Here is a 23,811-nt window from a genome sequence, read left to right on the forward strand (position 1 = left end):
TCTGTCATGGCGTCATTCCTATATTTGTGCTATTCCAAAACCAGGCAAAGATCCTTCTCTAGTTGAGAATTACAGGCCAATATCATTGACAAGCTGTTTGGGCAAAATCTTTGATAGGATGGTACATAAGAGGCTCACCTGGGTTCTAGACTCCGAAAATCTCCTTTCTGATCACCAATATGGCTTCCGTAAAAACAGGTCAACCCTAGATGTACTTGTAAAAATTGAATCTAACATTCGTAATGCCTTCGTCAGAAAGCAGCATCTAGTGATGGTCAACCTGGATATTCATAAAGCATTTGACACCACATGGCGTCATGGTATTATTAAAGATATGGATCAGTTGGGGCTGAGAGGACATCTCCCTTTAATAATTCAGAACTTTTTAAAATTGCGTACATTTCAGGTCCAATATAAAAACATGCTGTCAACATCTCACATTCAAGAAGAGGGTGTCCCACCGGGTTCCATATCGAGTCTAACCCTATTTGCAATCAGGATCAACAATATTTTGGAACAACTTCCAAAAACGATTGAAGTATACATGTATGCTGACAATCTCACCATATCCTGCCAATTGCAAAGCATGAATACTGTTGAAAGACAGCTACAAATTGCTTTAACGAGAATTCAATCCTGGATCTTATGAAATGGATATCATCTCGCTGAACAGAAAACCACTACCACTCATTTCTGCAAACTTCGGTCACTTCATCCTGATCCCGAGCTAAAGATAAATAACGTGCTAGTTCCTCTTGCTCACACTGTCCGTTTCCTTGGTCTGATACTAGACAGGAAACTGAACTTTCAAGCACATGTGGCCTATCTTCGAACCATCTGCTTGAAGAAACTAAACATCCTCCGGTGTGTGTCATCCATGTCATGGGGCGCTGACCATCATACCCTCATCCATCTTTATAGAGCTCTCATCAGGTCTCGCTTGGATTATGGCTCTCCAGTATATGATTCAGTGAAGAAAAGTACTTTAGATCGACTAAACACCATCCAGCACTGTGCTTTGAGAGTCGCTCTAGGCACATTCAGAACCTCCCTTACCTCTTCGCAGAAAATCGTTACTTCTGATGTATGCTGCAAAAATCCGTAGTCGGCCCTCTCATCCTTGTTGGAGATGTCTCTACAATACTGAATGAGAGTCATTTTACATCAGTAAACCTAATGAAAACCGACCTGCTCCACTTAGATTTAAGGAACTGGCTCAATCATGGAACATAGAAATCAGTAATATATTTCAGGACAAAATACCACCAGATCCACCCTGGAAAGATATCTGTGCAATATATGATGACTACTTTCAACAGTGGGGAAAGAACATGCTGTCTCCTTCCAATATTGCACAGTTACACGCAACTTACTCTCTTTCTAATTCAAATGCATGTGAAATCTATACAGATGGATCAAAAACTGAGACCCAAGTAGGTGCTGCTACAATCTTCCCATCATTTAGCACTTCTGTCTCATTTCCAGTAGAATGCAGTATCTTCACTGCTGAGCTCTATGCTATAAACTTAGCTCTGGATCACATTATTGAACATCTAATTCCGTCTGCTTTAATATACACTGACTCACTCAGTGCTGTCTCTGCCATAAATACTAATACCAACTCCTCTCACCCTGTAAGGAACTGAACCAGACTGTGACATTCTGTGGATCCCAGGACATTCTGGAATAGCTGGCAATGAAAGAGCAGATCATGCAGCCAGACAACCAGAAACCACTATTTTGCAGACTTTTCAAGTTCGATATACAGATTACAAACACTTTATCCATAAAGCATGTTAACAGCTGGTCATTAATCTGGAAAGGTTATCCAGGAAATAAACTCTACCAAATAAAACCGGAACCAAAACTGTGGCACTCCAGCTTCCGAAAAAACAGACGAGATGAAATAATTTTAGGGAAGGCTAAGGATTGGGGATACTCACCTCACTCACCTGTATCTATTAACTAATGACAGTGCTCTCCAATGTACATCATGTCAAGTACGTGATGTACAAAAAAAAAAAAAAAAAAAAAAACTTTAAATATGCTCAAATTCATATTTTTTTCTGCAAAAAAAAAATTAATTTACTATTCTTTTTGCTTTTAAATTGAATCATTAATAAATATATTAAAATAATACTGTAGTACTTCTCATTATCTGTATTTAAGTATTTAATTTCTGTAGGAATTTTTGCCATAGCAATTCTAAAACAAAATTTAGAACAGTTACAAAATTACTTTTTCAGGTTGGTGCAGGAGCCATTGGGTGTGAACTCCTAAAAAACTTTGCCCTAATGGGAGTAGCAGCAGGTGAAGATGGAATGCTGTATGTGACAGACATGGATGTTATTGAAAAGTCAAATCTCAATAGGCAGTTTCTTTTCAGGCCATGGGATGTGGGTGTAAGTGAATGTCTTGATTGGATTTATTTGTAGTAAATGACAGAGCTACGCTTTCTTCTTTTTTTATTTTTTTCCTTTCTCTTTTTGTACAGAGATGTTGGTTTAGTATAGAATTTGATAGTTGAGGGTCTGCTGAAAAGCAATGACTCTCAGTTCATAATTTCACTGTTAGGCAGTGATGCAGAATATTCCAGCTAAGTTCTCCATAATTTCTAGTAAGCACATACGCAATTACATTTCTGTCTGTTTATTCATTTACATGTTGCTTTAGATGGATGCTTTTAAACATCCAATTCAAATGATATACAGTTATTGAATTTTTGACTGCTGAAAATGTTACTTATGATGCATTTTTAAACAGTATTGTGAATAGAAATGAATCGTGGATTCAGCATAAAACGTCTTCACATCCAAAAAAAATCAAACTCCAACCATCAGCCAGCAAAGTGGTGTCTGACGTTTTTTGAGGCGTGATGTATATTGGAACATTGCACAAGCTCAAAAAAAGCCAAACAACTAATGATATGCAATACAATAATATTGCTTCAGCACAGTAATGTTGCATCCTTACTGCGGCTTTGAAACATTGGCAAGAATTTCATTTAAGGGGTTTGAAATTGTTCTGCATTGTCTCTGTGGTTGACCCCAGATATCTTTCTCTCTCTCTGAACAGTGGGAACACCTTTCAGCCATTTGTTGCCTCAGAAATGAGGCAACAAATGACTGAAGCTAGTCCTGTGCATTAGCATAAATGCTTACATTGTTAATATCCTTCCATACAAGCTCCTGCAACCAGTCACTTGCTCCTCATATCTGACTGATCAAAACTTTTTTTTTAATGAATTGTTTTAGAAAGTATGTTTTGATTGGATTGTTTCAAAGGGCTAAAGTTTCATGTTCTGTTGAAATTTTGGGAATAATCACAAGTTGCATGGTTGGTTGGGCATGATGGGAATATTTTTGTCAGTCAAAAGGTCCAACTATTATGTAATTTTTTTTTGTTTTGCAGTGGATTTCATCTCAACCATTTTAAAACTTTTTAGTAGTAGGCTGCATTAACAATGGCACCTTGTAGAATGAATTCTGATTGACTACCCCCCCCCCTCCCTACAAAAATTCAGTTAGTGTGACCTTTACATGTAATCCTGATTGCAGTCCTTTATTTTGGCCTTGGTGTTTTACATTGGCAACTTTGAACTTCAGCCTCTGGATTGTAATCATAAGTTTTTGGTAAAAATGGAGGATGGATCCACAGAGCTTGTTCAAATAAAAAAAATAAAAAACCTCATGACTGTGCCTTTGACCTTGTGAAATTGGTCAGTCATTCATCTAAACAAATGATGCAGAATTATTGATTTGGAATGCTGATCGGAGATAGGTTGCTTCATCTTCAAGTGAAAAATTTCCTATGTATGTGTGGTATTTCCCATCACAACTTCATCTTTCCAAACTATAACTAGCATTTTACATCGTTCCATTACTGATTTTTCAAGTTAATAGTAATATTTAATGATTGCATGTTCAAATTTCTTTTCTTTCAGTACATTGCTTTGGGGATACAAGCATTATTTCAAAACAGTCACTTGTAGTGAGCAGTCAAAGAAAACTGACTATACAATTGCAAAAAAAATTACAAATGATTTGGTGGAAAATACAGAAACTGTGTGTGTGTGTGTGAAATAATAAAATTAAATAAAGTAGATAATTATTAAATAATAAGGGAAAGGAAATAGACAACCTATGTATTTCCCTCCTCCCGTAAATATAATTCAGCTGACCTTTGAATTTCCCCGAACTGTCAGCCTCCACCACCCATGCAGATAACTTATTCCAGTACGGTAAACCCCCGCTTTTTGCGGTTGCCGATTTAATATAAAATGAAACCTTAAAAAAATGTGAATTTTAAAGCATCGTGAACATTTTCCGCCATAAAAAAACATGTGTGTGGCTAAAATTATCTTTCCCGGTCAAAACAGCGCTCAGTGGTTGAGGGGAGAGGGGTGACAAAATCGAGAGTGTGGATGTTTCTCGCTAATCCTTGTTCAGTATGTGTTATGCGCATGTCATGGAAGGTTTTGTCGTTTGCTTTTAATTTATATGTTTACAAAAGTGATAAATCTACCATTTTGCAGTGTAAAACAGACTTTTTGGAGTGTGTTAATGGAAGAAAGTGACTTTATTGTGGACAAGTTCTTTCTAATCTGTACAAAAATATGGCTACGAATAACAAGGGAAATGTGAAAAGATCAAAGAAGGTGATGTTAGCAAATAAAATTGAGTTATTAGACAATTTCTAACGGTGAAAGTGTCTCGTCAGTGGCAAAACATTATAAAATCAATGAGTCAATGGTACGATCAATCAAAAAATCGGGGAAAAAAATCCGCCGTAGCGTCCGTGAAAAACACGCTAATTGCTTCAAAAATTTGCTGTATAACTCGTGATGTTAAATTAGAAAAAATGGAAAAGGCTTTAAATCTGTGGATGGAAGACTGAAATAAAATTCCATTAAGTTCACTCATCATTCGTGAAAAGGCAAAACTCCTTTATCAACACTTTAGCGAAACTGGTGATAGCCCTGGCGGGATAAGTTTTTTTTTAGCTAGCAAAGGCACTGGTTTGAAATTTCTAATAAATATTATTTAATATTAAATTGTTTCTTATTTTCATTTCGATGCCATATGCTTGCATTTCACTATGTACATAGTCATATTATGAAGGTACATATAATATATGCATAGACAAAATTTTAAACTAGATTTTCTTATATACAAAGGGTACTAGGAAAGTTTTGCAATATGACGCAACAATGAATCACAAAGAAGCTGCTTGTTGCTGCATGTTGAGACATGTTCATACGTGCATAGTAGCCGCTGCGCCAAGTCGATGGGCTCAGTTATTCATTAGTAGTGAGAGTGTAAAGTGCTTGCGATGGCATCGTGGTCACGAAATGAGATAAAGACAGTTTTGCGGTATAATTTCGTGCGTGGTTTAACCATAGACCAGTGCTTAGAAGAAATTACTCTTGCACTAGATGATGATTGTCCACATCGTACAATGATATTCAGGTGGTATAGAGAATTCCAAAGGGGAAATTTCACTCTGGAGGATTCGGAGAGGCCGGGAAGGCCACGAAAGTCAGTTACGGAGGAAAACGTTACTGCTGTGAGGAAAATGCTTGACGATAACAGGCGAGTGACCTACCAACAGATAGAGGATACTTTGGGCCTAAATGCACCAGCAATTCATTCGATTCTGCAAGATCATTTGCACGTGAAGAAACTTTGTTCTCTCTGGGTGCCGCATCAACTGACTGAAGAGCAGATGACACGACGTGTGACTTGGTGCCGGGAGATGTTAAAAAAGTTTGATAAGGGACAATCTCGGTATGTGAACAACATCGTGACAGGTGACGAGACTTGGCTGTACTATTACGATCTGCCGACCAAGGCTCAAAACAAAGTTTGGGTCTTTGATGATGACGACACACCCGTAACTGTCAGAAAATCCCGATCTGTAAAGAAGAAAATGATAGCTGTATTTTTCAAATCGGGTGGAATTGTGGAACGTGTCGTTTTGGACACGCAGAAGACAGTCACAGCTAAGTGGTATACTGAACAATGCCTGCCTAAAGTCATTGGATCTATGAAGAACCTGCGGCCAAAGTCAAGAATGGACACCTGGTACCTCCATCACGATATTGCTCCAGCGCACCGCGCCAAAGCCTGCACCGAATATTTGACCACGACAGGACTAAAACTTCTCGAGCACCCTCCCTACAGTCCAGACCTTGCTCCCTGCGACTTTGCACTGTTCCCGCATGTGAAAATGAAGCTAAAAGGGAGGCGGTTTTCCAGTGATGAGGACCTTCTACGGGCTTGGGACAACGAGTGTGCTTTACTCCCTAGTGAAACTTGGCAGAACTGGTTTAAAGATTGGTTTCGGAGGATGGAGAGGTGTATTGAATGTAGAGGAAATTACTTTGAAAAAATTAAATAAACAAAGCTGTATTGCAAAACTTTCCTAGTACCCTTTGTATTGTTCTCATATTGTAGGTCAAGTCAAATAATCAACTACTCACTGACTGAAGGCTAATTTCCACACATTTATCCTGCAAATGTATTTCATCTACAATCTGATTATATCATTTAAATGAAATAATTGAATGATTTGTCATGATCACATAATTTTCCACAATCAAAATAATCAATTATGACCTCTCAAATATGTCCATCACTAAAGGTGCCTGCTTTCCAGACACTGAATGAAGGACTTCAGTTCTCAGATAGATTCTTCTGAGAACCGAAGTCTTTCTTGGTAAGAACACTCTTTTGATCCATTAATCTCACTGGTCTTCTCTGCACCTGCTTTAACATATCCACATCCTTCCTGAAATTATGTTTCCTGACATGTATGAAAAAATTAAATAAACAAAGCTGTATTGCAAAACTTTCCTAGTACCCTTTGTATTTCATACTTTGGAACGGAACTCCTTTATTACTATGGGAACCATAACCCAGTATTCACGGCATTTCTCAGGAATATAACCCCCGCAAATAGCAGGGGTTTACTGTAATTTATAACTCGCTGGCCAAAATAAAACTTTCTGGAATCATTTATAACCGTAAAAAGTTTCATCCTCATTCATTTTGCTACTGCCTCTCAGAGCGATAAACACCTAAATATAGTTGCCTCCAAGGTGCCTAGTTTCCAAGCTGTGCAACCGACATATTTGAAGTCTTTCCTCATAAGGACGTCCTTTTGCCGATCTCACCAGGGAAGTTACCCGTCTCTGAACCCTTTCAAGAATCTCATATCTTTTTTTTTTGGTGTGGTCTCCACACTTGAACACAGTATTCCAGCTGTGGTCTAACAATAGCTTTATATAACGGGATTAAGACATCCTTATCTCTACTGGCAAATGTTTGATAAATCATCGATAGGACACCATGGCCCTTCCTTGCAGCCCATCTACAATGCTCTGAGAACTTCAAGTCTGGCCGTATCATAACACCCAAGTCCTTTTCCTCAACTACTGGCTTTAGTTCAACTCCAAGTGTATAAGCTATTTTGGGGTTACTGCTCCCCAGGTGTAAGACCTTGCACTTTGCTGGATTAAAGCATAGCTGCCACTTTTCTGAGCGTCCTTTAAGTGTATCCAGGTCATTCTGAAGAATCTCTGCTTGGTGGTGGTGATCAGTAACTACTCTACCAATCTTTACATCATCTGCAAATTTAGAGATCATGCCCTCTACCCTTCATCAATGTCATTTAAGAAAATCAAAACAACAGTGATCCAATACTGATCCCTGGGGGAACCCCACTTCTTACATCAATCTGAGGAATAACCATTTACCACAACCCTCTGCCTCCTGCCCTAAAGCCATCCAACTATCCATCTAAGAATTTTCCCTGTGATTACAACCTGTTCCAGCTTATAAAGTGGCGCCTCCGTAGCCAGGTGGGAAGGAGCAGCAGTGCATAGCACACGCTTCTTGATTAGACCGGGGTTCGAGCCCGTCACCACCAAATACGGAGGATGTGGAAAAACCAGAGAATGACCACCGCATATCCCGGAGCAATATGGCCTTAGTTGCTAATGCTCCTAAAAAAAAACCAAATAACTAACTAAATAACTAGCTTATAAAGTAACTGCTCATGTGAGACTGAGTCAAATGCTTTGCTGAAATCCAATTAAACAATGTCAGAATAGCTAACATGATTTTCCCTTTGCATGCTGAATTCCATTTTTATCCAAATGATCCCGAATTTCACACTTGATTAATACCTCCAAGATTTTCCTTACTACTGAAGTTTGACTGACTGGTCAATAATTTCCCACTACACTCTGAGAAACACCCTTATGTATTGGAGATACATTGGCATTTTTACAATCCAACGGAATCTCTCCTGAGTCCAACGATGATCTCGTAATTAGCCTCAATGGTTCAGTGCACTCACTTGCCACCTCCCTTAAAATTATACAGTATATGCCATGTAGGTCCAAGTTTTTTCATTAAATAATCATGTTAAATTTAAATGTAATTAATTATATATTTTTCAACTTCAATCCCATAATTTCTCATTGACGTAAAGGGTTTTTCTTCTGTAAATATCAATACAAATTAACTGTTGAGCTCATCTGCAGCATCAGCTGGGGTATCTATTACTGTCCCATGTCCATTACATAGGGGTCTGTTCTGGTGTGTCCTTCTCTTTGCCAGCAAATTTCTTATCTGCCTTTGCCAGCCTAACCTTTTCTGTTGCATTATTACAGATCAATTATGTTATAGGTAGAAGGTCTGAGATAATGTGCTTCAGTTGACAGTTGTATATGTAAACTTTTTTTTAGGAATTTGCCATCTAAGAGTGTAAATAAATGATCAATAAGTCATCTTATGTTTAGATGTAGTTGCAATAGAAGTATCAGTTTATAGAACAGGTGATAGGTGTATTCGTTAGCTGAAGTTGCAACCAATAGCCTTTAGCTGATACCAGAAGGATCAACAACCATTTGGACAAAAAGCAAGTTTATATTCTTAGCTAATTCAGTTTGAGTTGATTGATAGATTGTTATTTTTTATTATTATTTTTTTTAATACTGTTTCCAAGCTTTAGTTAGGCTGAAATGTGGATACAAGCAAAATTGTGACATGTTGCATTCTTATGGTGGCTGAGGCAACTGATAAATGAAATTCTGTCAGAAAAAGTAAGTGGAACTTGGCACATTGTAGGTGGAAATGGACATCGTTGAGATCAGAACTCACATCACTTCTATTTGTGAATCAGGAAGTTTAGATCTTTTTGTAGTTAAATTTGTTCCTTAATTTGACTGTTGACCATTTATTCATGTAGTTGAGACCCTTTTTTTTTTTTAGAGTAACATGTTAGTAGTTGAAAGGAAGCATCAGAAAAAAAAAAACTACCCAGTCATCTATCCATCCCCTCTAAAATTTGCTTAATCATTAAGTTTATTCAAACTACATACTTCCAAAACGCCAGATGGATGTTTTTTCAAAGAATCAGTTACTCTTTGGCTGAAATCAAATTTTTGCACATCTATGCTGCAACCATTCTTCAATTTAAGTGAGTGCGTGTCCGTCATTCAAACAGGAATAAGGATGCTATCAGCATTCAGTTTACTCTGTCCGTTTAAAGCCTTAACACTTCAATCAGCTCTCCTTGCAGATGTCTTGTTTCCAGGTGCTGCAACTTATATAACTGATTTTTTCTTGGTAAGGGTATCCATTTGTAGTCCTGGCTAATCTTTTCTCTATACCCCATTCCAACAGATTACTCATTTCCTAAAATGAGGTTCCAGACTACTTGTATATTGAACTGAATGTGGTCTAACGATTATCCTATACAATGGGATAACTTCCTTGTCCCTGCCAGCAAAATTCCAGTATAATACTGACAGAACTCGATAAGCTCTCTCGGCAGCCTGTCTGTGCTGCTCTGAGAACTATATATGCTCCACTGCCTTGAGTGTGGTATTACCAATTAGTATGTTATTTTGGGATTACTGCTGCGATATGCATTGTTGCATTTATCAATGTGAAATTTCATTTGCCACTTCTTGGCCAATCTGTCTGATTATTATAGGTATTGTATTAGCATATCCTGATTCCTATCATTAACAAGAGGCGCCTCCGTAGCCAGGTGGGAAGGAGCAGCAGTGCGTAGCACACGCTTCTTGATTAGACCGGGGTTCGAGCCCGTCACCACCAAATATGGAAAATGCGGAAAGTTTAAGGAATGACCACCACGTATCCAGGAGCAATATGGCCTTAGTTGCTAATGCTCCGAAAAACCAAACAACGACGATGTATCTTGATGAAATCATTAACAACCTTGCAGATCTTGTCCTCTTCAGACTTTAAGTGTGATATGCCTTCCTCAATCTTATGTTATATGAATTGAATTTTTGGATATGGCTTATGCATAGCAAGAATGTCTCACCCTCAACATACACACTACTCAGATTCTCTGTAGTCAGCTACCAGAATGGATGCAATGAACTTAAACCAGCTTTTCCTCATGCCTCGTGTAGTGTTACCAGTAGGCTTGGTTTTGTTTGATGTGATGGCTTCTTGCAAAAATTACTTTAAAACTATTGATGCTCATCATAAGCTGTAAAGACATAGCCCATAGTGCATAATAAGAAATGGGGAGATGCTGATTTTTTCCCTCTAGGGACAAATCATGGTTTTCACTAGATCAAGCCTCCAGTATTTCATAGTAAACTAGAGTTGATTTTTCCTGTGTGTAGTGTGGATGCTAAGCCTTAAAGCTTGCTTACATTTGTTCATACTTGCATGGTAGCCTCCAGTATTAGTGTCTGGGCACAGTGTTTTTAGACATTTTATCTAATGTTTTTAGAATTTTTTTCATTGCAGAAAAATCAGATTTTGTCAAAATCCAATCCACTTGACTTGCCAATGATTTTAACTATTGGCTCCATCAGTGTTTTAAACTTACAAGGAGCAACCTTAGCTTTCATCAATTGAATGTCTACAACAAACATCAGAGACATGAATATAATATTACATTATTATTGTGGTGTTGTTTTGTGTGACCATAAAAGTACAGGTAGCCCTCGATTTACGCCGGGGTTAGGTTCCTGGGTGGACAGGCGTATACTGGGGAGTCAATGGGAAATCACAGGGTTAGGTTCCAGGCCCCAAAAATTTTGCCTACCCTTTTCAATACTGGTATATTTAAAGCAAAGAAAAACTTTTTTAATTAAAAAAAAGTGTTTTATTTTATAACCTTCATAAATATAAGTACATACGTGTAAATAAAAAATAAATTAATACATACATAAAACATTTTGACAAGTGACGTAATGTCAAAGTTTTAGTTGGCTCTTGAGGGTCCTGGTTGAGGATCTTCTGTTGACGGCCCTGGTTGAGAAGATTGCCTTTTAATTGTGGCACTCCTCTCCCAGTCATGATCAATGTCACAGAGCTCATTAGTGAGGGACTATACTTGCAAGTGATCCAGTTGTAGATCACTGGTCTTCATAATTTTTTGAGGCCAACAGCAGGAGAGTCTTCCTCCTGCTGTTGGCTAGTTTTGCAGCTAACTCTTCAAGGTCTTCATTTGAAAGAGTCTGACTTCAAGAGCTCAGTTACATCTTCAACTGAACCCTGCCTCTTGTGCCAGCCTGCTGATGTCTTCTGAAAAATTCTGTTGTGGCTTGAATCCTCTGAAGTCATGCATGAGATCTGGTAGAAGTTTGCACCACACTCCATTTAGACAATTGACAGTCACTTCTTGCCAGGCTGTGTTGATGTGATTGATGCCCTTCAAGACATCAAACGGCCTCCAATATTCTCTGATAGTAATATTGGACATGCCCAAAGCCTTCACCATTTCTGTAATGTAAATGTCTACCACAGGTAATAAGCTTTAAAAGGTGGCTATTACCCCCGGTCCATGGGTTACAAGACTGATGTTGCATTAGGGGGTGTGTAGACAACATTAACTTTAAGAGGCATTCTGACTTCACCCAGATTTATAGGATGTCCAAGGGCATTGCCCAAAAGAAAAATAGCCTTGGTTGTTAAATTTTTGTCATTGCAGAATTTGAGAACAGTAGGGCAAAAATAGTTGGTGTACCAATCCAAGAAGATGTCCTGTGTCACCCAAGCCTTCTTCTTTGACTTCTAGTTTCCCCCAATATGAATTGTTGAGGAGGTTTCCATACTGCAGTGGATTGATAATGGCTGCAGTTTACCTTTTTTTTTTTTACACTGGCAACATGGCTTCGTTTAAACCTTTCTTAACACGTGGCATTTCTGAATGGTACACCAACATTGGCTTCAATTTTAAATTGCCTGACACATTTGCTCCCAAAAGTGTCAGCCTGTCTTGATGCTTTAAATTCAGGAGCCGAATTTTCATCATGGGCAATGAAGGTTCCTGAGGACAACTTTTTCCAATAAAAGCTTGTTTCATCAGCGTGAATATGAAATCTGAAGGGTAGTCACCCTTCCTGCACTATGGCCTGAATGGAATGTGGCAGCCTCAACATCTGCACTTGCTGCCTCTGCATTTGGTTCTTGCTTTAAATCTCATGAACAATCTCTTGCTAGCCAAAAATATTTCAATGCACTGATCTTCTTTAAATCTTCAAAAATTGACTTAGTCCTTTCAGTTATTACAGCTTGGGTCAAGGGATTTTTTTTTTTTTTTTTGGTTCAAATCATCGTCCCAGAGTGTCAGCAATTGCTCCATTTTTCCCAAAAGCTTATTTCTGCTGTAACTAACTTGTGTAGCACTTTGAATCGATTGTTTTATTTTATCAGCATTCTCCATAATTGCAGTAACTGTCGATGGAGGCATATTCATAGCCCTGCACACACTTTAGGGCAGCTTTCATCAGCTTCCATCCTCCGAATAACCTCCATCTTATTTTCCACGCTTTCATTTTTGCTAGTATTCATTGAACTTCTTTTACCAGACATATCATCTCTTTATTCTAATTTAATAAAAAAAACTTAACACGACTGGCAAAAACTGCACAGGACTATCACGATTGGCAACCACGGCAACTAGGGGTAAACCACGGCATGCTTCGAATGCCGTGGTTTACCCCTAGAAACTGGGATTTTTCATCCAGCAAAACAGGCAAATTGACCGTGGAACGCACGCAATTAACAGACATAAGACATTGCACGGCAGATGAATTTAATTATTCGGGGTGGCCTAAAAATAGTTTTTTGGTTTGGCAAAAGCTGCACACTGCTGTCACTACTATTAATGATTATTTAACTTATTAATAGCACAAATAGTAATAAATTTCCAATACTGGTAGTGTAAACAACAACCAACTGATGCTTTACCTCCCACTTCCACGAGTGGCTACTTTGACAGCAGGAAATTTTCTCGTCTCTGATATGGATGCGCTAATTGCTGATTAGCTCAATTGTTCTTGATCACGTGAACAGTGAGTTTTGCCAACTTTTTGTTGTGAAACATCCTTGGGGATTCCTGCTGCGAATGACGTCACGGAAGTGACATCATGGGCGGCAGACTTCCGCCAGAGGTGCTTCCCACATTCACACTACTAGTCTGCACCGAGCACTCACTAGTAGTGTGATTAGAGCGTGTGATGCATTTTTCGTGACTGATGTGATATCTCGAGTCAGCCCCCCTCTTTTCGATGATACCTGGTTATGATAGTATCTCGAGTTCTAACCTTTTAATAGTATGACATCACAACCATACTTCCTGAAGTAAAGTATGACTGCAACAATACAAATATTTGTTAACAATTTATTTTTTCATCTCACATTTTTGTAACATTCCATTGTTAGGTACCCCAAACTGCGGTGTATGTCATTTCAACTACAAGGTACTTCAATCAATGCTGTTTTCTAGAGTCATTTAGATATGTTGCAATCGCAGGTACACATAAGTTACTTTAGTTATCATAAATCCATTGTATCTTGTCTTCCAGAAATTATAAAAATTTACGAATGTTTAATAAAATATTTACAACACAAAAGCTCTTATTTCGTAATCAATATACAAATCACAATACTGTACCTAAAAGAAATGCGAAGGATTCACATAAAACAATCTACCGTGCTTGTTCGGTACATGCACCACTTTTTTTTTTTTTTTTTTTTTATTCGTCTCTTTTCCTTTTTTTTTTTTTTTAACTATGGTCCCCCCATATACATGAGACATGGCTGCATGATACATAGTACAGTATAATGTCCATAAATTTTCTCTGACGATTTTAAACTTTCAATTTATAAAAAAAATTGCAAAAATAAAAATTAAAATGGCCTTGTGGTTAGTGATCGGTGCAAAACAAGGACTACCTGTAGTGATAGTCATATCTTAGTGATAAATATGCTTCTATTGCATACACCACTGAAATTTATCTCCCATTATGTAGTTTGTAAAATTCCGTTCATTTTAACTAGTGTTGCCACAGTCAAATATTTCTAGGATTTCTGAATACCCTCCCCCCATCCCCAGTAGTGCAATAAAATCTTTACCTCCCCCCCCCCCTTTTATATTTCTCAAAATCCATTGGCTGGTTTCTGGGAACCCACCCTGGATGTTTCCTCCCTGTAGTTCTCCATGAATAGATCAACAGTGAGCAATCTTAATTATGCCTCTCCTCCCCCATCCATTGTTGATAATACATAAGTTTTGTCAGTTACATTAATATGTAGTAATCAAATGTATAGATTAGTGATTTTCAGCCGGGGTGCCACATAATTTGGATTTAACTCACTAAAACTTATTATTTTTTTTTTTAATTTATATGTTTATTTCACTATAAAATGGTGCACAGTATCTTTTTAATTTTGTGGTGATCTATAATTGATGTTTACTTAGTACCTCTATATATAAAGAATAAAATTATTATATACTGTATATATATAATTTGTATTATGAAATGTAATTTTTATAATTATATTGTAATAACTCATAACATTTTTTAATATTATATATACAGAGAATCGGATCTAACAGGCAGAAAATTGAGTAGGGGTGCCGCAAAATAAAATAAATTACTTAGGGGTGCCGTTATTAAAAAAAAAAAAAAAAAAAGGTTGAAAACCACTGGTATAGATATAATAAGCAGGGTGTGGACACATTTGAATGTACAAGCATGCTACCAAATGGTATTGTAATTTGTTCCAGTTATAGTATAAATTTAAATTTTAATGTTTAGATTCTTTGAAATCTATATATATAAAACTATTTCTTGAAATTTTCATATTTCTAAAAACAAAGATTCCGTTCTTTGAAAGAGTAAAAATAATTTTATTTTCCCTAAACAGAAGATGAAATCTGAAACAGCTGCCAAAGCCGTACAGCAAATGAATCCCAATGTTCATATCACTGCACACCAAAATAGGGTAGGAGCTGATACAGAAAGAGTATATGATGATGACTTTTTTGAAGCCTTGGATGGTGTGGCCAATGCTCTTGATAATGTTGATGGAAGTATGTGTATATATAATTGGTACAAATTGTGTGATTTTATTTTATTTTTTCATATAATATTAATTAAAAAAAAAAAAAAAAAATTTCACTCCTCGGTGAAATCAGCTTGTAAAAATGTTTGTATACATGGTGGCACATCATTAGTTACACCTATCTAATTATAAATATGTACTCAATGAAGTGTCAAATATGCCTCAGGGATGCTGATCCATGTGCAAATTGGATGGTTATGAATTGAAACTTGTTCCATCTCATCCTGCAGGTACATGACTAGATTATAATCTGATGGTTTGGGGAGAGTATTGCATTGCAGTTGGTTGAATTCATTATGTTCCTAGAACCAGTTCTGTGCAATTCTGACATGGTGCATTATCCTGTTGAAAGGACCCATTTGCAGCTGGATACACTGTGCCTGGTTAGAACCTTTCCAGATAACCTGTGGCATCCATTACATCTCCACCATCAGCCTGCATTGTTGACACCTGGCAGGATGCCCAACAGGGTTGTGAATTTCCATGATATTCACACTGTCTTTGACTACCATACTACATTCATAGTCACTTAAATCTTTTGTCCTGTCTATTATACTGAATTGTACACATACATCATACCTCCATATGTGCCTATCTGCTTTATATTGCATGGTGCAAACATGAGACGCCGAAGGAGCATTAGAGTTCATGAAAAGGATAAGTGCAGTGCACTTAATTGGCTGCTCAGTTTAAAGATGTACGAAGCAGAACATCCTAAAATGCTATAATGTGCTATATCAATAATATTAATGTTGAAAAAATTCCTCTTCATTCAGGTATGAAGTAAAGTTTTTGATCATAGATCTCTCTCTCTCTCTCTCTCTCTCTCTCTCTCTCTCTGTCTGAAAATGGGGTGAAAAGTTGTGATAATAGAGAAATAAAAATAATATGGCAATTGCACCTGAGCACGCAAAGCAGCAGTAAAGGATACAAAAGTTTATATATGTGAGGTAGAATTAAATCTGTTGAAAAGTGCAAAGATGGGGGCATAAATTACGCAAAATGCCAAAACTAATAGAAGGATGGTGGAAATTAGAGATATTGAAGGTGGGAGAAAGAATGTGAATATCCTAAATTATATAATGAATTAAACAAAATTATAGGCTGAATTTTGTTTACTTCATTGTATCATATAGGATATTAACCTTCTTTCTTTGATTCTCGCACCTTCAATATCTCCTTCAGTTTTGGCATTTTGTGTAATTTAAGCCTCCATCTTCGCACTCTTCAATAGACTTATTACTTCTACCTCATAACCTGTGGCATCCATTACATCCGCACCATCAGCCTGCATTGTTCACACCTGGCAGAATGCTCATATATATAATCTAAAAAAAAAAATAAATAATAAATAATATATATATATATATATATATATTATTTATTTTTTTTTTTTTTTTTAGATTGCTTATTTTCTAACCACTACACATTTTTTCACACAGTCTTGGGCAATTCAGAATGATGTTTTTGATTTCAGAGGAACGGGAACAGAACAGTAAAGATGTAATATTTAAGAGAATGTATTGAAATATTATTTACAGTATCATATAGAAATAATGAAAAAAAAAATTAATTTTGTTTTGTTATTGGATATAGGCTTAGAACACATTTTGCTCAAGCTCAAGAACCATTGAGCTTTGTTCAAATTTTTCATTGTCAAAAAAACAAAACAAAAAAATGTGCATACTATCTCAAGATTTCTGTAAAAGAAGAGGATTAATACTGAAAGAAAACTTCATTTAAAAATGAGCAGCAGAATTCAGTTAGTTAAATGCTCATACAGAGAGAACATTGATGCCTCTCCTGGTGGGAAACCAATGTTGGCTAATTGCCAAGAAAACATTGCAATGTTGCTTGTGGCAGACCAACAATTATCACCGTAGCCAGTAAGATTGCTTTGAGCTTTCTTGCTGATGCTTTCACTCTGAAGACTATAATCTATCTGACTCTGAGAACAGTGACAGCACCCCATGGAAATTCTCACTCTTCACATCCATTTTTATAAATCAAATGAACTCAAAAATTGGAACTTCATTGCAGTAGACAGACTCACTTTTTGTTGGATCCAAGGGCACACTGGAATACCAGAAATGGGCATGCAGATAAAGCAGTAAGAAATTCCACTGACAACGACCTTAACCAGACTATAAACCAATCATACACCAAGTATGTAGTGAAAAATGTACAGAAATTTGGCCTACCAAGTTAACAAAATATAAAACAGAAGCCACAGCTATGGAAATCTAGCTTACAATTGTGCTTCCAGAGCACACATTGGTTATACCCACCTTACTCATCTCTATTTATCACAAGGAAATAATCCCCCACTATGCTTGCAGTGTGATTCACCACTGATTACAGAGCACTCATTAACAGTCTGCCAGATCCATATTATTCCGATCTCTCCCTGACTTGGTCTCTTCAACTTAGACATTATTAAGGCCAACTCCACTTTATCTGAGTTTTTCCACTATCTAAAACCGATTAATATAGATATACACCGATGAGCCAAAACATTATGACCAAGGGTGTCGTTATGCAAATCGAAGAAACTGCAGGTGAACTACTGCATGGATCGGGACACAGTATAAAAAACACCTCATACTGAGCTCTCTTTATCAGTGTTACTCTTGCTCTTCAGATTGGAAAGGCAGCAGACATAGGCGATTTTGACAAAGGCCAAATTGTAATGACTAGATGACTGGGTCAGAGCATATCCTAAATGGCACAGCTCGTGGGTTGCTCGCGGTCAGCCATGGTTAGTACCTACCAAAAGTGGTCCGAGGAGGGAAACTCACGTACTGCTGGCAAGGTGTTGGATGACCACAGCTCATCGATGCTCGACATGAGCGAAGACTCTTTCGGATGGTACATGGCAACAGAAGCGAGACTGTGGTGCAAATAGCCAGTAATTGGAATGCTGGTGATGAGCATAATGTGTCACAACACGCAGTACATTGAACCCTGCCCATGCAGGGTTCAGTGGTCATAATGTTTTGGCTCATGTGCATGCATGCTCGTGCTCTTCTAAACTCCTTTTTGTTAATCTGTGCAGTGCCTCTCCACAGGAACATGTGCACTTTGGCCATATAGCCCTTGCACCAAAAAAAGCCTACAACAACAGCATGATGATGAAAGTTCTGTTGAGCACCTTCCAGAACAGTCACATTTCATCAGTGTTAAAGACTTGTTTAGGATGATAGCTAACCTCTTGATAATTTTGGCATACCTGCTGGTGTAGTTCTCTGAAGATTAGATATCAGTACTTGCTTCATAACCAAGTGAGTCTTTATTAGTAAAGAAGGGGGGAGACTTGTCTGTGCAACTGCTCAATCACGCACATTGTCAGAGATTCTGTTTATTCTAGTGGTAAATAATTAAATCCTTATGTGGACATTCTTTCTGCTATTCTGAACAGACAATATGTCTCTTGTTGGAGCTTCAAGAAGCTTATGCCTTCCTTTAGATGCAGTCTTGAGACCTGAATGTAATATTTCAAATGTGATCTAACCAGTCTTTAAATTTATTGGTCCACCATGAGATTGCCAAATACTCTGTCTTCTGCTCTTTAAAACTGTAATTCATATTTACTGTCTTAGCTTTTTCTTTTATAAATCGAAATTGATAATTATTTTATAACATTTTTATTTTTGTCTTTTCACCTAGAGTTTTTCTTACTGTGTGTTCATGTGAATTATTAATTGCTCACTTCCCAGCTTCAGAAAGAGAAATAATTTTTAATCTTGTTTTCAAAGTGCTACTATTCTGATCTTCTTAGCTTACTTGTATGGCTTCAGACAGTGGCACTAAGTGTTGAAAAAATAAAGTAAGACAAAATTGGCAGACAACTGGTTTGAGAACTTTTCACCTCAGCTGAATAAATTGTAAGTTATGTAATGTGGCATGACACAATAGGGGGGAAAAACAGAAAATGGCAGATAAGAGAATAATGGATGAGAAACGATGAGTTAGGAAGCAGATTGATATTGAGGGTGCATTGTACTGGAAAAACACAGAACACTACAATTTGTCAGAAAGTGCAAAATACTACACATGGTGGTCTGGAAATCCTAACAAGTCCATGATGACATCTGCACTACAATCTGTTCCTTATACATTCAACAATGTGTGCTAGATAATCTTCATGGCTCAACTACATACACCTTTCTGCCACTGGGAAGAATTTAAATTTTAACTGACTGAGCAGTAATGAAATGGAAAAAGCTGATGCCACATTTTTTATACAGTGATAGCCTTGTCTTAAATAATGGGCCACCTACACGTGTTCACCTTCTTTCTAGCACAAATACTGTAGTTGTATCCTATTGTGAAGTTAACCGACAACCTACACAGTGAATAACTGAACTGTCTGCTAATCCCCCCCTTCATGTACAGTAGAATAATATAAAAGCTTTCTTCCAGTTTCAGATGTATATAGGATTATGTAAAAAGACTTATCAGAAACATTGACCAAGGTGTGTATAATTTATTGCTTTGACGGACTTACTCTGAAATCTACAACTTGGATGTGAAGGAGTATTGCTTTGAAGCACATGATATTTTTACCCCCCTCTCCACTTAGCAGTTATATTTATTTATTGATTTATTTTATTTTTTTATTTTTTGAATTTTTTAACAAAAAAAAATTATTAGGACTTAACAATTATTAAGCACGTTCTGTATCCTATCCATTCAAATTCCTTTATGCACATGTCACCTTAGTATTTTTCAAACAGTTCAGTATTTCTGTTCTCACTTAGCTATAAATAATTTAAACTTCCCATAATTTGTCATATGTTGTTTTTATTTATATTCCAGTTTTAGCAAAATAGTTTTTTTCTATTAGAATTAATCTCAGTTTAACAAAATTTGCAAATGTTTCAAAATTTTTTTTCTAATCAAGCCATGCACAGACTTAATTTTTCCTTCTTAGCTTTGTGCTGTAAAAATGGCATTTTAGACACTGTCTAAAATGTCCTATTGTTGCTATGATTAATGTCTAATCATAGCAGCAATAAGACAGCATGACAGTCAGTTGAATATAATCATTACCAAAGTAACACACGTCATTATTATGCAGTGGCTAACTTAGCTTTTAATCTTAGCTTTTAACGCTGATAAATTCAAATGTATTCATTTAAACTGTTTTTTTTTTTTTTTTTTTTATGTAAAATTCTAAAACAATTGTGGTCAGTTCTTTTTTTATACTCCGGCATGACCACTAGGCCAGAGGGGGTTTAATTATTTTGACAGTGAATACAAATAACTGTTTCTACTCTCTCTCAATCACTTTCTTTTTTCCTCCCTTCCACCATAATAGGAATATACATGGACAGGAGGTGTGTTTACTACCGTAAACCTCTTTTAGAGTCAGGCACTCTTGGAACTAAAGGAAATGTACAGGTAAGGATTCCATGTAACTTTATGTACCTTTGTGAAATTATACAAATAGAAAAATAAATTCTCTGTGGTAATGGAAAAGGTTTATACATATTTATCTTTATGCTTGGTTCCAGGTGGCCAGAGGAATTTATATTGGTTGTGAAGTGCTAGGCAGTTGACAATTCTAGGTTCTATATTAATGTTGTTGAATACTTTAGATATGCTCACAATCTTAAAAGTTCTTGCAATCCTGTTAATCTTCACCATTCATGAACACAGCCATATTACAAAATTAGATTGAATGTTAAACCAGATTTGAGGTTAAAATTGTTTTCTTTTACTCATGACAATTAAACAACATCCTTCACACTAGCTATTTATGAAGTTATTAGTTATTTATTTAAAAGCTATATAAAGTGCACATGTGATAAATGGCTTATTGTTATAAGATCAAATAAAGAGTAGATTTATTTAAAAAAAAAAAAAAAAAAAAAAATTTTTTTCACTGTTTTACATGTGTGTATTTTGAGCTCCAAAAAAAGATACTTAAAAAAGCCTCCGACTTCATGAAGTTTGGGAAACCCTGCTCTGAAGCAATGCTGCCGGATTGATGATTAGAGTAATCACCATATTATTACAGAAGAATATTTTTGCTGCATACTTTGCTTTTAAATTATCTGTCTGAATTGGAAAGGGCATTTGTCTCTGTGATTCACTTTTAAATATATACTTCAGTTGTAACGGAGAAATTGATAAAAACAAGGTTTGAGCAAAAATCTTTTAATATTAGTTAAATACAACTTAAGCAAATAAATACATCTACCAACAGCTTTTGGATTTGCATAGTCCTTCAGTTGGGGAATGAGTGTTATTATAAAACAAAGAATACCATGTGCTTGATCATGAGAGGTGAAACGCGTGACACCTCTCATGACCACCCTCAAAGGGGGGGGGGGGGGTGCAACTTCCTGCCTGGTAGCTGCAAGCACTTTATCCTGTGGGCCTGTAAGATTTTAGAGACCTGTTGTGACCTGTTGGAAATAGAGGCTTGTGGTTGTAAATGTAGTGTTTGAGTATGAATCGTGTGCCACTGCTTATCATTCTGGAGGATAACCGCTTCCGTGATGGGATGGATGTGTTGTGAGTCCAACCAGATGCAATGATGGTAGTGTCGGGATTGGCCGATAATTTCAACATCGCAGTATGGATCGAGGTTGTGCTGGAAATGCCAGAAGTGCTCTGTGATTGCTGAGTGCTCCTAATCTGTGGAACAGATTGCTCTCATGTTCGGAGATTCAATCTTGGAGCCTCCTGTCAGATTCTCCAACATAGCGGCCAGGGCAGTCACGGCAGAGTATATGGTATGCCAAAGGGAGGGGGGGTCGAAGTTTTTACCCTTGAGAGGAAGAACCGTAACTTCCTGCCTGGTAGCTGCAAGCACTTTATCCCATGGGTCCTGTAAGATTTTAGAGAGCTGTTGTGACACACCCGGGTAGAAGGGGGTAAAGGCGGTGGAGGTGATGTCATCACTACAGGGGACTCTAGGGTGTGCTGCATAGTCGCAGGCTTGCAGGTCACACTTATCTAGGGCACTGATAGAGTAGCCAGATCTGCTTTTATTTTAATGTCATTGTTTTTCATCCAATGAACTGGAATGAGTCCAGGTGTGGGCTAGTAGGGCTCGTGAGAAGCTGGCTATGAGAGGGTGCTGACTGGTAGTTGTCAAATTGGTCAGCACATATCGGTTTGCAGTGGACAAGTTTTTAAATGCTACCCTCACACTGAACAAGAGTATTGCCCGACTCCAGTTCAGTGGTGAATTGAATAAAGTGCTGCAGAGTTGATGTCGCTGAACATGACAACGCCACCGGTCAGGCACAATTTGAGGGCGGCACAAATGTCGTTGACAGATAGTGAAGTTCATGTTCAGTGAATCTGTTTACCATCAAATTCATGGTACGGCTATGGGTGCACCCGTCAGCTTGGTTACAGCAAGAATTGCTTTGGAAGAGCTGGAGAGTTGCGCATTTGTGGATTTGCCACTAATCGGGCGTGTCACAACAGGTCTCTAAAATCTTACATGCTCACAGGATAAAGTGCTTGCAGCTACCAGGCAGGAAGTTGCACCCCCCCCTCCCTCCCCCCGAGGGTAAAAACGGCAATTCCCCTTTAGCGTTGCTGTTCGGTGTACCACATATCCTGCCACGGCTGCACTGGCAGCTATGTTGGGGAATCTGACAGGAGGCTCCAAGATCAAATCTCCAAACATGAGAGAGCAATCTGTTCGACAGATTCAGAACACTCGATTGCGGAGCACTTCTGGTCTTTCCAGCATAACCTCGATCCACGACGTTGAAATTATCGGCTAATCCCGACACTACTTCATCGCATCTGGTTGGAATTGCTACACATTTCCTGTTGTCAAGGTGCCTTCAACTGAAATAAAGGAGGACACATCCATCTCATTGTGGAACGGTTATCCTCCAGAATGATAAGTGTGAGTATGAAGCACATGCTTCATACTCACACTAGATTTACAACCACAAGTCTATTTCCAACAACTGATTACCTGCATGTGTTTCACCTCGCCTTAGTACCCGGTATTCTTTGATTTATAATAACGCTCCTTCCTCAACTGAAGGACTATGCAAGTCCGAAAGCTTTTGGTAGGTGTATTTATTTTGATTTTTGCTCAAAGCTTATTTATCCATTTTCCGTTATGACTGAAGTATATATATTTAAAAATTATCTAGTACCTTTATTTTTCCTGTATTGTTATCCCCCAAGCCTTTAATTTTAAAAATACATAAATAAATTTTTAAAAAGTCAATTGCGCCTTTGTTAATATAAATTATCAAAGCAGTGATGCTTTGGCAGATCTGTTCCTCATGTTATTCATATTTCTGCTATAATGTGGTTTGGACAGTATATTTGAAAATAAATTCCTCTGCAGTGTCTCAGTGCTTTCTAATTAATAGTAGAATGTGATGCATCTTAAAGTTTTCTAGGTTGATTGCGC

At 37.4% G+C, this 23,811-nt stretch overlaps 1 protein-coding gene across 1 annotated transcript in view; it reads left to right on the forward strand.

Annotated features, from left to right (window-relative positions):
- Window positions 1–23,811, forward strand: part of LOC150086946 (ubiquitin-like modifier-activating enzyme 1) — a 354,098-nt gene that overhangs the window by 235,459 nt on the left and 94,828 nt on the right. The window contains 3 exon segments of the mRNA XM_090372833.1: window positions 2,247–2,402; window positions 15,213–15,378; window positions 20,731–20,813. Of these exon segments, the coding sequence (XP_090228959.1) occupies window positions 2,247–2,402; window positions 15,213–15,378; window positions 20,731–20,813 (405 nt within the window).

The sequence above is a fragment of the Mastigoproctus giganteus genome, chromosome 4 (assembly GCF_048544385.1).
Source record: "Mastigoproctus giganteus isolate SK-2022 chromosome 4, ASM4854438v1, whole genome shotgun sequence".
Taxonomy (NCBI): Eukaryota; Metazoa; Arthropoda; class Arachnida; order Uropygi; family Thelyphonidae; genus Mastigoproctus; species Mastigoproctus giganteus.